At 39.0% G+C, this 19029-nt stretch overlaps 1 protein-coding gene across 1 annotated transcript in view; it reads left to right on the forward strand.

Moving 5' to 3' along the window:
• The first annotated feature begins 2198 nt into the window (after positions 1-2198).
• The window catches only part of LOC147336205 (serine/threonine-protein phosphatase PP1-beta catalytic subunit), a 35044-nt gene continuing 18213 nt past the window's right edge, over positions 2199-19029 (forward strand). Inside the window, exon 1 of the mRNA XM_086285264.1 lies at positions 2199-2340. Within this exon, the coding sequence (XP_086141390.1) occupies positions 2289-2340 (52 nt within the window). The 5' untranslated portion in view covers positions 2199-2288. The remainder of the gene's footprint in view (positions 2341-19029) is intronic.

Consider the following 19029-nt stretch of genomic DNA (forward strand, 5'->3'; position numbering starts at 1 on the left):
TACGTCTGTGTACGAGAGTGTACAGTTAGTAAAGCCACAGACATAGTTACGTTCGTGCTCACGGGTTTTCCGGTAAGGAACATCTATTTGGGAAGCGATGTGCTGCAACTTTGTTGTGCAACACGCCTCTCGCCAAGTTGCAGCAACTGCACAGTACGTGCTTTATTCTCTTCATTGTTTGATTTTTTTTTATTTGATTTGATTTTTATTGATTAGCATTCAAATATCTCAGTGAAAACAGAACAAAGATCTACCACAAAGCAAGAAAGCATGAGACAAGGCTAATCAAAAGGTATTGGCTGAAGCATTTGCTTATTACGCCAACCCTTTTAACAAAAGATCTTTTTGCATGCAGCTCCTGTACACAGGGCTCGAAGCAAATAATAAAACAAAGCAAAAACAAAACAAACAAACAAGAAAAAAAAACTTTCCACCTTAGATAAGTAACTACATCAAAGCAAAAGAATCAAGAGGGGTTTTTTTGGTTGTTTTTTTTTTTTTTTTGCTCTTTTCATTCTTGATTTATATATTTTTCTAATACTCTATTTTTAAACATATTTTTAAACAAGGAAAATGAACTACACCTTTTTAAATCACTGTCATAACTATTCCACAGGTTAACTCCTCTAACAGAAACACATCTCTGCTTTATTTTTGTCCTCATCTTTTTTTTTTTAAAGAAATCTGTTCCCCTTAAGTCATTGTGATGTCTTTTTCTCACACAGTAGGCATTGTTTTTGTGCCACGTTTATTACAAATGCAGAATCTGAAATTGGATAACCTTTCGCTGATAACGCCTTTTATTGACTACTTAGGCAGCTACTAGCTTTACCCCCAAATGTTAAATTAATTAATCGAATTTATAGTGAACTAAAAAAAATCAAAACATGGCAGATTTTTTTGGGTAATTTTCAAGATAACGGAAATAGGTGTGAACAGAACAATAACTTGGTTTATTTTTTATTTTTTAAAGCCAGCCACTACCTTTACCAAGTCTCCAAAATTAACAATAGTTTATTTTCATGGTTTTCACGCTTTTTCACATTAGTATAGCAGAACTGTGGTGTAATAGGAGTAGTGTATACCAATTGTGCGTTACTTATTTTAAGACTTTCGTCTAGTTGCAAGGGACAAGCAATTGCTCATAAAATACTGCATACTTTTATTTTGAAGAGGGAAAATTGCGTCGTGTCCGGCGCTATGGCTAGCTTGATCTAGTTGCAGACCTCTGCCTTCTCTCTGCAGTGCAACTTGCCTCCACCCACTCAAAACAGTGCGGAAATACCCAGTGACGCACTTGAAAGAAACTGAAAAATAAGTGAGTGGGAGAGGCAATAACATAACTCTTGGCTTTAGTCATAACCTGGAAGAGTCTTAAGATTAAGATCCAACTCACTTTTTTCCTGTCTGTCGGCTCTTCTCTCTGTAAACAGACACAACATACAGATCTTAAGTTTACCAGTTTCAGTGTTTTTCAGGCCAGTCCTTCACACACGGTCTTACTTTACACGTTTCTGGTCTGCTGGTTGCACTAGAAATCAGTACCTACTTAATACAGTGTGATAATAGTGACAGGGCTTCAAACGCCTTTTTTTTAAACAACGATTATTTCACCATGTTGTTTTAGTCCAGTTGAAGACAAAGTAACGTGAATAAAGGACTGATTTTGCTCTAAGAGACATATCCTGGCCAGAAGGGGGCGCTGGAGGTGAATAAATCAGGCCCTTTAAGACACCTGTCCTTTGATAGAATATGGTGAAAACGAAAACTTATTTTCTTAGTGTAAACGATGTTCCATTATAAATAGAGTATATCTAATGGTAATCTTTGCATCGTTATTATTATGATTATTGCTGTAAGAAGCACTGGATTAGCTGATGCATTCAACGCAATCGAAAATCACAGGTAAAAAGCAAGAGTGAATATGCTATTGACCATCTTTTTTTTTTGGCTACCCTTCTTTTCTAATACAAATACATTTTTGTACCCTCATATCATGATCTTTATGGTTGAGCCAGGCTTTATATAGCAATGGCTGAATATGAGGATTGAATTAGAAAATGAGGAGGAAAAAAAGTATGTGAAACTTATGAGCAGGATTACTATGTTTTTAAAAAATGTCCACTGTTCTCCTTTCTGTTCTAGAAACTAAAATATCCGAGGTGTAGTTGAATGAGGCGTAATGGCCCTAAATGGGAGGCCGCGAAAGGGAGGCGGTTTCTGTGCGGTGAGGCGGTGTCTGCCCTGCCTGCTTCAGACTGCGGCGGGCAGAGCTGTTCGTTACAGAAATGGCGGAGGGGGAGTTGGACGTCGACTCGCTGATTTCCAGGCTTTTAGAGGGTGAGTTCACAACCAAGTTTTATTTGTGTATTCTTGTTTTGCCCAGTGTTAGCCCCTAATACTTATTTAGGTTTTATTTTTGACAATAAAGGCCCGCTTTACGTGTTAGCGTTGCCCGGTTCTGGAGTGAGCAGGACTGGTCCTCACTGTCGTTAACAACAGGCACACCTTTTTAGTCAGCAACAGTCTTTCTTTCACGGATCTTTTTAGATTAATTTGTAATTCACTTGGATGCAACTATGTTCGAGCTTTTTTGTAAACTGCATTTTGAGGGTTTTGGTGATTAAGTGGTAAGAAAGTTCTTGCTAGTGGGCTGTTTGTGCTTCGATGGAAGATAATGTCAGACCCATCTTACTATCCATCTTAGACTAACTAGCTAATAGTATAGTAATTAAGTGCTGTCTTACTCACGTCACAGCATTTGTGTTATCACTTTGGAATGCACCAAATGAAATACTTGACAAGTTGCTTCTACTGTCTTTTAACCTATTATAGTCTCTGCTCCTTTACAAAAGCTCTGTTCAAAATACACGGTGGAGGGCGATAGCTTCAGGGGCAAATGCTCAGCAAAAGTTGACATTTCTTTAAAAATAAAGTTTAGATTGATGATTGAGTGTAGCCGAAAGTGTCCCAACAGTTGCCCGATCTACGAGGAAGCAAAATCTTGCTTCTGATTTCTAAAAATTGGGTTTGTCTTTAATTCTAAGACAAATTCAAATTTTTTTAAATGGGATTTGGCTTAAGGGTTTCTGAGCTGAAGACTGCAGCTCTGTTGTTTTCTGGCGCATATTGCTAAGTGGCGATGTTTACACAAGCCACAGGCTTCGGTAGTATTCCCATTAAAACATACTTGTAGGAGTTCAAAACCTAAACCAAACTTTTAGCTCTACTACTCCGTGTGTTTTCTTATCCATGAACCGGTGCATATAGTTTGTTCAGCTGGCCTTTTGATCATAAAGAACACACATTTTGTCAACAGTACTACATTGAATAGGAATCTTTTCAATACTAGCTGTGGCTCAACTTTATCCAGAGAGACACTTGTTAATTCTGTATTCTGTCGTAGCTCATATGCATGTGGACTTTTCTGCTGAGCTGTTGTGTAAAAGTGTTTTTGCCTCTACTCCATTGTTATGTGTTGGCTAGCAGCAGGGGATGATTTCTTAGTGCTAAATGAGGGATTCTGACAGACAGACGAGTTGATGTCGATGAGAATTTCTTGAAAATAGATTATAAACAGGGAGATTATATCTCTCTGAGTCAGTGGTGAACAAGCATTCATGCCAGATCATCTCATGCACAGCAACTTCTGCTAATGATTGAACCCAGTGTAGATGTACAGTGCATGTCAGCAGAGGTGGGACCAAGTCATTGTTTTGCAAGTCTCAAGTAAGTCTCAAGTCTTTATCCTCAAGTCAAGTCTCAAGTAATGTCAGGCAAGTCAGAGTCGAGTCTCAAGTCACTGGTGTAAAAGTCCGAGTCAAGTCACAAGTCTGAAACTTTGAATTTCAAGTCCTTTCGAGTCTTTAAAAAAAACAAACGAAAAAATAATGTTGCAGTTATGCTAAATGTAAATATTAGACCATGTAATTTTTAAATCTGTGTTTTTCTCAACACATGACAAAATAGTGAACTTAGAAAATATACACAAATTGTGAAATTGCACCTCTTTAAAATGCAGCTCAATTAAACCTAGCTCCAAGAATAATTTTCACCGACAGTTCTGAGATAAGCTGCATGTTATTCTTGGATGCGGTTGTAGGACCAGCTTTAAAATCGCATGACAAAAATATCATACACATTAAAAAAAACTGTATCACCAACGTAGCCTGGACAACATTTGCTAGTTAGATGAAGTCAGCTATCTCATCTTAGCATATTTATATGCATATTTATAATTATACGCTTCTTGGAGTGAGTGCACACACTCATGAAGTTTAGTAACTTCAGGTCACTGCAACAAGCCCAGGTACAGTTTACCGACGGATGGGTACAGGACCTTGAAATGCACCGTGTAGAACGAAAGACCATCGTACGTATCATAAGTTTACCAGTCTCACAAATTGTCTTCATAAATACACATTCCTTAACCGTTTATTAATAGGACCTTTGAGCTCAACGGTAATTAATTAGTAGTGGAAATAATTTCTGGTACCCATCACAGAAATGTAGCAGTGACAACAATATTGTATGCTGTAATCGTACTGGGCAATTAGTGATACAAAAAACCTGTTTTATCCTGTGAATAAAAGTATATGTTTTTGTCAATGTACCATAATAACAGAAGCGAAACGCAATATTGTGTCAGGACAATTCACTATTTATGCACAATAAATAAAGGAGCATAGCGCGACAATTTCTGTTCTTGCTTGTAACCTATATCACCAATTATGTTATGAAAATGATGTATTAACTACTAAAAAACACTGACCTTCGTGTAAATGCTTGGAGCAGACTAACCTGTGAGCTGGAGTGTTCTGGGACGTTATATTTGGTCTTTGAATGGCTGCAATCCAGGCCATCCGTCGCGTCTTTGTTACTTCGGAAACATGAACAATTTCTCTTCAACGACGTAATCCGATAACAACCGATCTCTTTACCCGTCGGCTTCCCGTGGCTGTCATGCGACCGGCTATTGCAGTTAATAATACAACAGCTTCTTGATATTTTTGTGTTTCTTTTTATCGCTGTATAACTGATTTTAATTGAAAGCCTGCGTGCGCTAGTACCGCTTGCCACGAGTTCCCAGAATCCTTTGCGGTTCTACCCGTGAATGACGTCACATTTTCAATCTCTATATAATATGCATGTTAAATTTTGTATTTGGGGTAAAATATCAAGTCTTTTCAAGTAAACCGGTTCAAGTCCAATTCAAGTCCCAAGTCATTGGTGTAAAAGTCCAAGTCAAGTCACAAGTCTTAGAACATTTTTTCAAGTCAAGTCTAAAGTCATAAAATTAATGACTCGCGTCTGACTCGAGTCCAAGTCATGTGACTCGAGTCCACACCTCTGCATGTCAGTATAACTTAATCATCTGGACTGACGGGAGCAGTGACATAATGGTGCTTGTTTTCTCTTTGTGCGTGATATGTAGAGTAACACAGTACTGTGCCTACAAGAACTGACTATAGTATACTCGCTTCGTGTTTAGCAGTTAACCTCATTGCAGGAATTTGGAGGGATCTGGTCCTAAAAGCTTCCAGATGTGAGCCCTCAATGTATCCAACTATCAATCTCCTTTCATTCACTTTTCATCAACAACCATTTGAAAATGTCTGGCCTTTTTGTTGGGATGAGCATAGTATCAGAGGGGCATCATAACTGAAGGCTTTTCGTTCTGACTCATAACCAAAACTGGATGTATACAAAAACAGTTTTCGGGTGATGGGTCACAAATACTCGGTGATTAGTAATAGACGGACTGGGTACATTTGAAATGTCTCCTAGTATCGCTGCAATGTCCAGATTTTGTTGAGCATACTTATTTCAGTTTGGATGGTGTGATAATGTTTTTGTAATGAGATTATCCGACATTGTTTCTGTGGGCTTTTTTTTTTTTTTTAAACAAAAGGTTTTGAATCTTATTAAAACAGGGCTGCAAGTAAATCCAATGTTCCTGCATTTAAATTACTTGTTTACTCCAAAATGGAGTAGGTTACTTTTGTCCAAGAATAATTTGGGACTCCTTTTAGCATCTTTTTTTTTTTTTTCAAATTTCAAAGCCAGTGTTTATTTTCTTATTCATGGCCAATCCAGTTGCTATAATTCTGAGACTGCAGTTGCTGCTAAGCAGTTTGCAGCAACCCTCAATGTCACTGAGCTGCTTCCCCAGAGAGTCTTTCGTCCTGCGATTGGACAGACTCAACACCACCACCGTGGACTGCATCTAGCAACAGTAGTCTTCGTCTATTCTGGAAGTCCTCTGTGAGCTTCTCTAGAATCTGTGGCAGGTGGAGGTGTGGTTTATGTGCCGCTATGCTGAACACCGCAGAGCAGGACAAGGAATACTGTCGCTTCCTGTTGATCTGGATAGTCGAATTGTCTGCTGTATGATGTCCTAACTGGGTAGACAGCTGAATATGAATAATGGTCACAAACATTGTGTATTCCTATTATTTAGATTTGTAGACATAATCATATGCATCAACCTGCTCTCACTGTAAATCCAGTTTAGTTGTGTGGGGGAAAACTGTAAAAGGTATTGGATTTTCTGTTATGGATTGTAAAGAAAACCTTTACACATCAAGTGAATTTTACGTAATTGGCTTTCATAAAAATGACCAAACACTTGGTTAAGTAATGGTTAAGCACCATCAAAGAAGAAGAAAATGTGTATTCAGATTCATGCGAGCATTCACTTTTCTGTCCTTGGTATCAATCATATTTTGTGCTTTACTACAAGTAAATGTTCAAGTGTTTGTTAGCAGGCCACACGTAATTATAGCACAGTGGCAAGTATAAAAATATAATTTATGCTAATGTTAAAGTGGGACTTTAAAATCTGTTTCTTCCAAAAACAAGTGTGGTATTTAGAATTTGTTTTTAGTGTGGAAAGTTCTCACCAGCTAGTATTTTCCATTTAGGAAAAAAAATGTCCCAAGAAACACAATAGTTTGATTCAAACACTAAGACAGATTTAGGCCTAGACTGGGCAGAAATACAAGCCTGAGCACTCAGAATGTCCCTTGTGGATCAGTTTGTCTTCAAAGGGTCACATTTTATTTTAAAAAGTGACCTTTCAAAAGCACAAACTCACACAACCCTTGATAATCATCATCTTTAGTTTACTTACCCAGGTTATATCTACAGGCCGCTTTCCTTTCAAAATTTAGCAAGTTACCCGTCTGTGGGTCTTTTTTTTGTTTTGTTTCCTCCCGATATTCACACGAAGAAGCTTAGAATCACCTCCACGCCAGGGAGCCGTTTCTTCTTTTTCTTTCCTGTGTGAATAAAATTAGATCTTTTTGTCAGTATAGGAAGGGATTTCCTTAAGCACTTTAAAAGTGTGATGGTTCACTTTTTCTGTGAGGGCTGGTGGCAGGCAGAGAGCCACATACTCATGCACACAGACGCACATATGGAGAGTTCGCTGATCTCCTATTAAATGTCAACAGCCACAGCTGTCCCTGGTAGAAATTAACCTACCCTCTGGGTGACACAAACATACAGGGGAGAGGGGAAAATGGCAATAAGGTGGAATTTGTTGCTGTTCTAACTCTTGAAAGATCTTCTAATTTTCCTTTTCATAATATTACATATTGCTTTTTCATTTCTTGGACATGTGTGGAATCCAACTCTTTCATTCAAGAGAGATGTTATAATATTTTTCCACATGCAGTGGCAATAAAATGCTTGTATTTTTTTAATCAAATATCTCAGTACCCTGTATTTGTTTTCCCTTTTCATGTATTTAGGATAGGGCTGTGCGATATGACCAAAATCTCATATCCCGATATAAGAATTCTATCGTCGATAACAATATAAATCACAAAAATGTAACATTTTCTGTAAATTATGTGAATCTCGGGCAGCTCGACTTGCGGGAAGCGTTTCCAGCTGCGCGTCATGTAGCTGGAGTCGAGTGTTTCAACAGATGCATGAAACTATACATTTTTAGACATAAGTTGTAACAGCCGCCGTTTTCTTTGTGAGTATTTATTACATGGCGTGCTGCGGGGAAAAGCCTGTTCTAACGTTTGAGTCTAAGGTTTATTTTTTAGCACCTTTTTTTTTTACTTCTCATCCATAAATAATCTGCTCTTTCACATGTTACACCCCGGCCTAGGCAACCGGGGTGCAACGTAGAAAAACAAAGATAAGGAAAATAAAACCACGAAGGCTCTCCACCAAAATCCCAAAACGAAAATATCCCATGACGAAAGTATTAACACCCATTCACAACTATTTACAACAGACTATTTATTTACAACAAAACACCAAACTATTTACAACACGGGGGAGATCGCGACCATGACACACTGAAACACAGGGTTTAAATACATAGAGGGAGCAATCAGGAAATGGACCACAGGAGGGAAACACAGCTGGGGCAAATTAGAACTGACGAGACAGGGAAAATGTAAACTGAACACACTAAGATAACACAGACTTTCAAAGTAAAGCAGGAAATGCATAAGTCATGCAAAAACAAAACACTGACACACCGAAACGTAACACACATGATTCAGTTTATTTTGAAAAGTCTCAACAGGATCTTGAGCTTTATTGTGAAAGGTTTATGTGGTACATAAACAAGCGGACACGCGGTGGTGTTACCGTCGTTGTTGCTAACCACAATGCATAAACAGTCGCTTGCCCATCCGTAGTGTGGTTATATTAAATATAAGAGAAAGAGAGAGCTTTAAGAAATTAATATAGCCACTATAGTGACCATCAAAACGATGAAAAAATATTGCCGTAAACAGTTTATTTTGGGACACCACGAAACAAACGATAGCGTAAAATGAAACGATAAATGTTTTTATATCGTTGTCCATATATATATATCGTTATATCGAACAGCCCTAATTTAGGATATCAAAGATATTTACTTTCTGTGCCATAATCCCTTAAAACTACAGTCATAGATGGGTTCCTTTCCACAGCCAGCTGTTAAAATGTCAAAGTGTGCCAGTTATTGTGGAAGGACGTCCCATTAAGCTGTGCCATTCACTTTCACAGGCAGTTCATTTTGAAAAACAAGCAGACCCAATAACCTTGCAAGTAATCAGCATCACATTTTCAGCTTGATAGTAGTAATCTGAGGGAAATGATGGGTGATAAGCACATTTGAGTGGTTAGGAAGACCAGGAAAATCTATACATGTCTGCCTAATCCGTTCTAAGGGTGTGTTTCAAGTATGTTTTTCTCAGGAAATGACATGGCAAGTCTAAGCCGGGGCAGGAGGATTTCTATGCCCGCGCGCAAGGGCGAAATGTTTGGTCACTGTTAGAGACTGGGTGGGGACTTGAGGGGCGTCCATACAGCAGTTAAACCTCTACGAGCTGACCTGCTGGTTGTGTAGAGGAACACAAAATGTTGTTGAGTATCAAATCCTGACTGCTGTAAATCAAATTACTGCAGCATGCCACTTGAATTAACGCACACGTGACTGAACAACCATTTATTACGTCTAGCTAATGTTCGGTGCTGCAGTTAGATATCCAGTTGTGATCGGTAGGCCTGCTTTACTGTAAAATGCAGCATTACATTGTCATATTATCAATCAGGTGTTAGTCAATCATTCAGTACTGATCAGTCAGCTCCTCGCCATAAATGGGGTTTCCCCTGCTGCCTCTTACTCAGTCATTGTTTTCTTAGAGAGTCCTATAACATGCCTGTTAGGGTTGGACCTATGATGGATGTTTTGTGACAAAGTTAAGACCAGCATCACTCCCAGTTTGTCAAGTTTTAACCCAAACTGCATAGTTGTCCTCAAACTCATCGATCAGCTTGAAGAGAAAAAAAAAAAGGAAGAAGAAAACTCTGAACTAGGAGTCTCTATCTCCTATGTTCTGTGTTCAGGCTTGTCATTTATTTCGTTTTAGTTGGTTTTCGGTATGCACAAATTTATCTGCAAATGTGTTGGTGTGTCTAAAGACAGACACACACTGAAGCTGTGCTTCAAGAGTGGTTTGGTGGAGGGGTTGACAGGAGTTTCTAGCTGACAGGCTAAACCTGATCAACTGACAGCATGACTTACATCACTGAAGCCTCCTCAGTGGCATAGCAGGCAAAGCATGCAGGTTTCTAGCCTCTCAGGTTTCATTTGTCACTGTGTACAACAATGACTTGTGATTTACTGACCTGTGACCAGTCTTCTGAGTCAGAGTAGAAAGGTAAGCAGCACAATGGTGTGTAGCTTACTTACTAAAGCTATTTGTCTGTATTAAAATGCCATTTGGAGGTCTGTGTGTCTGACAGTGGTAATGTTATGCAGTCATATTTTGCACTCCTCCCTGAGGACGCGAGAGTCCTGTCTGTCATTGTTTTGCATGTAAGAACGGTGGTATCCCAGTTTGAATGTTTGTATTAAGCCACACCAGTGTGGTCATGCAGGATCAAGCTTGTTGTGTTGCATCAGAGCCTGCATGCATATTTTATTTTTTTTAAAGCACTGCTGATTACTAACACTCCAAAGTTACCCACAGCTGCCTAATGTATTGTGTTCCTGGTTATAAAAATAAAAACAAAAACAAAAGAAGTACGGTTTAAACAGTTATGTGTCTAATCAAAGGGTGGTAATGCGGTATTATTGTGAGGTGAAAAGATCAATAGCAATGCAGCCACATTACACAGGATTGCATGACACCATGGTCTGTTTGAAATCAATCAGCCGTCTACTGTTTTTGTATGATCCACAGCAGCTCGTGTCAGATTTCGCAGCAACTCGCTGTGGTTAGTTAGATCACATCTGAATTGACCCGGAATTGTTTAGAGTTTATAGAAATCTTACATTTGCATTAACACAGTAGCAAGCAGTAGTATGCTTTAGGGCTGGGCCATATCATACTGTTCACGGTAATACCGGTATAATGTTGGGCAACGATAAGAAAATGAAATATCGCGATAGAATATAGATAAAACGCGCATGCGTGGTGCATTTGTTTTCATACTCATCCTTTTTAAGTTTTGTGGATATTATACACGGTTATGCTGAGGATCTGTCGGCCAATTTCCACTGGAAATGCCTTTTGGTTAAACTGTCAGCAAGGAATTTGTCTTTGCACTGTTAAATTTTTATATAACTTTAATGCACATAAAAAACAGCTGCTTGTTTAAGTGAAACTACATTGATGTTTTGTATTTTGCGCTAATAAAGTTGTGGAGTTGTAAAGTATTTTGTCTAGTGTCAATTATATCGTTATCGCAAATTTTCAAAAGTATATCGTGATAAATATTTTTGGTCATATCGCCCTGCTCTAGTATGCTTCATATAAGCTGCGGTATTCCTTCCCTACATTCCTGTGCACAGTTTACTGGCCAAGCCTTGTGTTTTCTTGTTTGTTTGTTGAGTTCTCTGCACCTGCCCCTCCTCCTCTTTCTCCTCCTCATTAGTTTATAACCATTGCTGTACTGTGTCTCTGTGCTGCAATCGAGTAAAGCAGCGATTACAGGCCCCAGCTTTTCCAGCATACACATGTTAAGCCCACACTGGCTGGCCTTTAGTGACAACAAGCCCTCTGTCTGGGCTGCCAGCACAGGTGGCCCGTAGGCTTTATGTGGCACAATCAACGCCACAGCCCCATGGATCAGCCAGTAAGGGAGAGGGGAGGTAGGATGGAATTTTTATTTATTTTCTTCTTCTTTTTGGTCATCTTGGTTTATGGGCAAAAACAGCAGCCAAGTTGTTGTCAAATTGGGAACATAAAATCTCCTAAAAGGTGTTTGTGTTTAGATGTCCATGTTTCCTGAATTTGAGTCACTCCTTTACCAAGGAGCCACCATTTAGTCCTTACAGTTTTCAAAGATGACAACAGCACAATGACAAATAAGCCAAGGGGGTAAAATGCGCAGTGAGAAGAGTGTAGTGCATCTTTAATTGCATATTGTTTAGATGGCCTCTAACTGTAAGATATTTTACTGTGGTGATGATACCACATACCATATACTTTCTAGACATTTAATATGAGTATACGATAGCCTTTATGAAGGCTATCGTATGAAGCTTGAAGCTATTTTCTTTTTTTTTTTTTCTTTTTTTTAAAGAAAAAGCTTTAGAAGTCATATTAAAGAAGACTTTTTGGATATAAGTCATAGTAGTCACTGACTACTGGAATTAACCGATAAATGGCTATTCTGCAATTACACTCAATAAATTACTGTCTGAGATGCTTGCATATGCCAGTCACACCTTTTCCCTGCACTGAGCAATGTGAAGTTTCCTGGATAGGCGTCAGCAATATGCTATAGATAACCGACTAGCCATACAAAAATCAAATGTCTGGCACTGTAAAGAACAAATGCAGTCATCCTGGAAGTGGATCATCATCTGCTATTTGAAAATGCTTTGGATTTAGAGCAAGTAGTGATGAAGAACAAATTCAGCGAGTGCTGTAAAGTTGCCACAAAGCAATATATAACTTATTCAAGTTCCAGAAAACACGTGACGAATCGCAGCATAACAATGGCCAAGCAAAGCAACGCAGTGGTTGCTAATGTGAGTCATTCAACATTAACTCAGACATCTTCTGAAAGACATACTGGAAATGCCAACAGCAACCTAACTATTGCTTTCCACTTGGGTAAAGATGTGTCTGATAAACACAGTGAGTAATGAAGACGGGCATGCTGTTACACCTTGCACAAATACTTTTCTGTTGTGCAAATACCTGTACTATATGCAAAATGTCACATGGCTGTTGAGTACTTCTATGTTACTCCTCTGTGAACTAAATCCCAAAAATAACACGTTTCAGTGGTATTGATCTCTTTTCTTATTTGCAACAATGTTGCATTTTACTGTTATTTTATTTTTTTTAAAGTATTCTCTATAGATTTTTGCGACCAGCTTTGCATCTTCTGATACCATGTCTGATTGGTGTAGACGACACTCATAGGGATCATTTTATGTTGAAAAGAGTCATGACGTGTGAAAGAGCCTGAATCAGGAAGCGAAAACGGATAGCCACCGTCGTGAGACCTGTTATCTCAAACTTGGGCATTAGGATTATTCGAGCCAGTGTAAATCCTGACTGATGTGTTTTGCTGTATTTAGCTTTGTTTTTCAGGCAGCGTGAATTTATTTGTTTCTTAATTGTTTTTACAAGGAGTTGCTTGTGTTCCTATTTTCAAAATTTCTATCGGTTTGACCAGTTCGGAGGTTTTATCATTTTAATTAGCATCTGGGTGTCTGTGTGAGGAAAGTTCATCGCCGTCTGAACTGAAATTGAAGCATTTTGACAGCCATTTAAAGTAACTTTTTTATTTTTATTTTCCTGGATTCAATTTTTATTTTACAGCTATTCATAATGCATATTTGTTTCCTCGCTGTCACCCTGCTTGTTTGTGTCAGATGTAGTCGACTGCTGCTGTGTTGCGTGGTGTTCAGGGTGCTGGCGTGGCACTCTGTTATGGAAACAACAATGGTGGAGCCTGTGTGGCGGGGAGCGTTCACCCCCTGGCACCAAACATGGCACAGAGAGCTCACCCAGGCTTTTCAGCTGCCTAGCTATAAACCCTCCCTTCTATTCAGTCCCTCGTTTGCAGGGTCTCAAGCTTCAGTGTCAGCCTACATTTTTCTCCCGTTTCTCTACTCCTCTCCATCTCTCCCACTCTCTCTGTCTATAGCTGTGTCTCCTTTTATATCTCCCCCAGTCTCTCCTCTCAATTTCGTCCTTTCTTTCGCCCCACAAAGACTGCCATTCACTGTGGCACTTAGAGACGAACAAAACGTCCTCTGAAAATCTAAAGCTTGCCCAGAAATGCCATCGCAGTTGGATTTCTGAGTTAAGAGTGGCTCCCGCTCCTCTTGCCAGAGTTACTTTGTGTTTCTCGTTCACTAAGGGGTCACTGTTTTCCATCTCTCCCGTGTGGGAGAGAGTGGGATGGAGGAGCAGTTGAGAGCTGCTGGCCTTGTGCCCAGTTGGAGTGAATGGAAGAGGAAGGCTAAAAAAGGTCTGACACGGCATCTTTTTTGGTGCTGCAGTGTCTAAAAACATGCACAGTCATACTTGCTTTAAATTCATGAGTCTACCCAGTAGAACTTTTGAATCCTTTTCTTGAAAAGGAGAGATATTCTGTTAAAGTTGAAGTTGCCAGAAAGTGGCACTAATGAACTGACAGTGTGAATTGTGACATGTGGGCATACTTACAAAACATAGACTTTGCAGTCACCTTCAGTTTTAGCTTTGCACTACCTTTCTAAGCCATAATGCTGATGTGTCATGGGTAATTTTTTTAGTGCCTTTATTTGACAGGTGATACCTTGCAAGAGAGCTAGGGTGGTGAAATTAAATGTGGGACTGTGGTGTTAGACCATCGAGTTGAAAAGCTTGTTTATGTTTTTCAAGTTGATATTGAGATGCGTACTTGCAGCATGCTACCTATTGAGTTTGAAATGGTCATGTGCCAGCTCCAGCACAGAAACCTTCCAAAAGGGCCATCCAATGTTTTGAGTGGTCTTACTACAATGCAAGTTCAACAAAGTCAAACATTCTTTGCCTTTGCAGACTTAACAAAACCAAAAACACCAGCAACAATAGGTATAATGATAATATTAATAATGATAATTATATAGATAATAATTAAACTAACCAGTGTAGAAGACCCAGAACCTAAACATATGAGGGGAAAAAAATGTTTTACTACTATCGTGAAGCCTACCTGTCTTATAGCTTCTGCTGGCTTTGTCGGCTCACCCCCTCGGCCCATGTGCATGATCTATTGGGGAAAAATTGGCTCACGCTAACACTGCAATCTTAAGAGTCCCTTAGAAACCAGACACCATTCAGAGAGAAACTTGAGCAACTTCAAAAGAGCTCCCTGTGTTGAGTTGTGTGAAAATGTCTAATAAGACATCAGAGTCTTATTAGAGCAGCAATACTAGTGGCATGTGCTGTGACTAATATGCTAGGTCCAGGTACTGCAAATGTGCTGTTAAAAGTTCCTTAGTGCTGTGTAGCTGTGGGCAATATGGACTTTATATTTTATGATGATATGTTTACAAACAATGTGATTTAAAAAAAAAAAAAAAAAAAACATACCATCATGACATGTTTCCTAATTTGAAGTGTGAAAACCAGGTGCCAGCAGCAGTAGCATTATAGTGGTAACACAGCTAGTCAACGTAAGAACTCAGGTGGCCTACCCTTGGAAGTATAAAATAACTGCTTAACGTTTTAGTTTAAAACTAAAATAACTAAACGGCTCTATTTTCCACCATGCAACCACATCAGTGATGTTCATCTACTGTTTGTTGCTGCTGTCTTATGGAATGAAAGTGCTCCAGCAATCCTCTGTAGAGTCAGTTGTTTACATTTGCGTCACACATCTCCAGCTGCTGGTATCTTTCCTTTATAGCCAGGCTGCATTTGACAGCATGTGTTTGTCTCAAGTAGTGAAACAAGTGTATTGTTTCCACATTTACCTGGAACAATTGTCTTGCATATTTTGCAAAGTTATGTGCTTTGTTGGAGGTTGTTTAAATAGCTACCTTTGTCACTACTACATCATCACCGGAAGCCGAGACAGGGCTCTTGTTGTCAGATATGCTTGGGCTTATCTATTGTTGCACGTACTAGGAAACGTAAACATGTGGCATTGCTGGAGCAATGTTGTGATGACATTTTTTTTCACAGACATTTATATAACTGAGTATATTTACATTTCACTACAAAGTGCACCATTTGTAAGATACTGTTTGAGTCGAGATGAGAATTGTCACAACTGGTACTGTACGCTCAGTGCAACGTCGGGTAAACTGAGGCCAAGTTCACTGATGCCTGTGCCCGATTGTTCTCGGGAAACTCCGCTGTGATGAACTTGGAACAGTTTCAGTTGACAGGGACTGGGAGTATTGAACAAGTTACTTAAAAAAAATAAAATTAAAACGAATTCATTGGTCAGCTAATCGGTGACTCAGCACTGATTCAAAAACACTGATTCAGTGAAACAACATGACCACTCCAAACAATCCTTTCAGACCCAGGAAAAACAAAATAATCAAGTAGCACGTATAATAACACTGGGCTATATATAGACCTATACTGAACCTGCATTAAGGATTACAAATGTAGATCTCATGGAAAAATAAGTAGAATTTGCTGACTTGGAGTAGTCACGCTTATGGTTTGCGCTGACATCTGCGCATGTTTCTCGCTGATGTATCCTACGCAGCGCTTTTCCAGTGCAGCTGACAGCCATTATATTGTTGTGGCCCTGAGTGCGAGCTCTGGCCTGCGCTTCATTAGCCTGTTTCTATTCCCATCACATGCAGCAGAGCCTTCAAGCACTCCCTCTCTGTCCTGACTGACTACTTCCTTCATACAGCAGCGGCCATATATGGCAATGCCTTCCAGAAGGAGAATCTGTCTGTAACTAACTTATCTTTCACTCGCTCTCTTTGGCTCTTTGTTCAAGTAAGCCCTCTCTTAAATGAATGGAAAAATAGTTGACCTCTTTGACGCTTGGCAAGTCATTTACAACCAGCGAAGCAGAGGAAATCACACTCAACCAAACCCCTTCCTTTAGAGAACGACCACGTTTTCCTTTATAGATTCAAAAACAGTGCTTTTCTATTTCTTTTTTTTTTTTTTCTCAGATATGAAGATGTTCACTTTTGTCAGTGGTTAATATTAGACTACCATCAATTTTGGGCAACACAGTCCACAAAGATTACAGTTGTTGACTCTGCAGATAGCTCTGGCCTTGATATGTTTGCAAAACTGATCGGGCAAGCCTGGCCTTACTATGTAAGGTGTTTTCTCATTTCACTCTATCATAGTTTGACTGTGTACTCACACACCCTGTCACGTTGTTGCTTTATGTGGCAACACCTCTCTGGTGTGGTTTATTACGCAGCTCAATAGATGGCTGGGTTTTTCTTAAGATCCTCCCAAATATTTAATGAGTCACTGTCACAAAATGCTGGGCAGGAAGAGTTTTTATTTAACAAAAAAAAAACCCTCCCAGTTTGTACCTAGAAATATGACAACCAAAGAACGTTAGGTTGTTTCTAATGATATGTCCACACAATGAGTGATGTGCTCATCACACATCTCTTTGAAGCTGAAGTGGTCCATCCAGGGTCTGGTTGCCTGGGTAACCCTGTCCTCTATTTACTACTCTGTCAATATGTGAATCGCCAGCATCCTCACCTCTCGCTGGTAGTCAATTCAGTCGTTCGCCTTCAAGTTAACAAAAACTTTCTTAGACTCACTCATTTATAGTCATTAAAATATTTTTTATGGTCTCTTGTTGCCATGTTGCTGAGCTTTACAACTTTATAGTTTATAAGTAACATTTAAATGTCTACCATTCAAACTAATTACTTTTTTAAGCAAAGGGTTCTACTAGTTAGAAGAAATCAAAATGATAACATATTTAAAACGGTAAAAACAAGCAAATGTCAATACTGTTTCAGGTGACTGGTCTCCAGTTATGTTCACTACGGGTTGGGTAAACCATTGCACAGTGTTAACAAGTTTAACTGTGGGTCTGTGCTCTGCTGCTTGCATAAACACAATCCTAATAATGTCTCTAGTATAGCCACTGGAGTTGAAGTATGGCTCGGAGTGCAACCTGTCTGGTTTTTTAATTAGTAAATGTATATTTCAGGCATGTTAGGCCACCCTGTGGAAGGGACACTGGGGGAGTGCCCTGTCCCATATCCAATGCCATATTGCAGTTTTAAGTACAGTGATCCAGAGTAGCTTTCGAATAATAGTCCTGAGAGCCAAACAGGTTTGGACTGCTGCTGGTTGGACAAAACAAGACCTCAATACAGGACTCTGGATAAATTCAGACATCTCGCAGACAATTTTTGCTTCTGTATTTTTAAAAACTTAACTATTGACAACAAGCCTTAAATCCAGAGGGTCACATTAGCTAAACTTTAATTTTTTTCCTTCAGCTTAGTGTATCATGATTTACTTTTACAACTGCATGGAAAGATTTTTATGAAATGTTGGTGAATGTATATGTTTGAAATAAAAATGAACTGAACTGAACTTTTCTAGTGAGCTGTGTTGATGCATTTAGTTTCACAGACGCTTTTTCATCCAAAATTGGTTCCCCACACTTGGTACTAGAAAGGTTCTTTGGGTTTTGGTGGTACGTGTAGATTCCCTGGCTGCATGTTTCTCAGGCTGCAGTAGGCTGAGATGTTAAGGTTTAAAAAGGCCTGTGAGCTGTCTGGTATGCACTCAGGGAGGGGTATGAGGCAGAGCTGTCCTCTGACGTCAGCACAGTTCACTGCTGAGGCGGAGGAGGGTGACCCAGAGAGTCAGCCACAGCCAGGAATGGAACTTGAAAAATAAAGATAATAAAGATGGAGATTAAAGGAGGAAGGGGAAGGAAGAGGTAGGGCTGCTCGATTATGGCAAAAATGATAATCACGATTATTTTCACTGAAATTGAGATCACGATTATTTGACGATATTTATTTAACCCTTTAAGACCTACTATAGAACCAAGTCCACCAGAGCTTATATTATTATTATTATTTTTTTTTACATGCTGTAGTGCCATTTGTGGGAGCATTTCAAGTTGCTATACATCAATACAACTGTTACAGCCCATATTTTAATAATATGTATGCATTAAGTGCATAGTAATTACATAAATTGCAAAAAAGTGCAATAAACTACAAAAAAAATTGAAAATCGCTTTTGTTTTGTTTACATATATTTCTACTTGGAGAAATTTAAGAGGTTTATCCCTCAAAACTTTAAATACAATAAAGTTGCAAAAAATAGTTTCCCACCACAGGAAATTTATTTTGAATGTCTTCATAGTTTTATTTTGGAGATACAGCAATTTTTATATACTGCAGGAAAAACAAAAAACAATCCTATGATGCAAATTTGCAAAGAAAACAGCATGTGCATCATTTCACTGTGGGAAGTGTTACGAACAGCTGATAGGAACGGCAAAGCGTGTTTCTGGAATATTATGCTTTTGTTCCTGCAAGCGCTTTTTATGCAGTTTTTGCAAAGCTATATGTGGAACGAAACCGTGACCGAGGACAAG

Source organism: Aulonocara sp. 'chitande type north' Nkhata Bay, linkage group LG3, assembly GCF_057382095.1.
Source record: "Aulonocara sp. 'chitande type north' Nkhata Bay isolate Kocher_YH1m ecotype deep benthic linkage group LG3, A_spYH_male_GT1.1, whole genome shotgun sequence".
NCBI classification, from domain to species: Eukaryota; Metazoa; Chordata; class Actinopteri; order Cichliformes; family Cichlidae; genus Aulonocara; species Aulonocara sp. 'chitande type north' Nkhata Bay.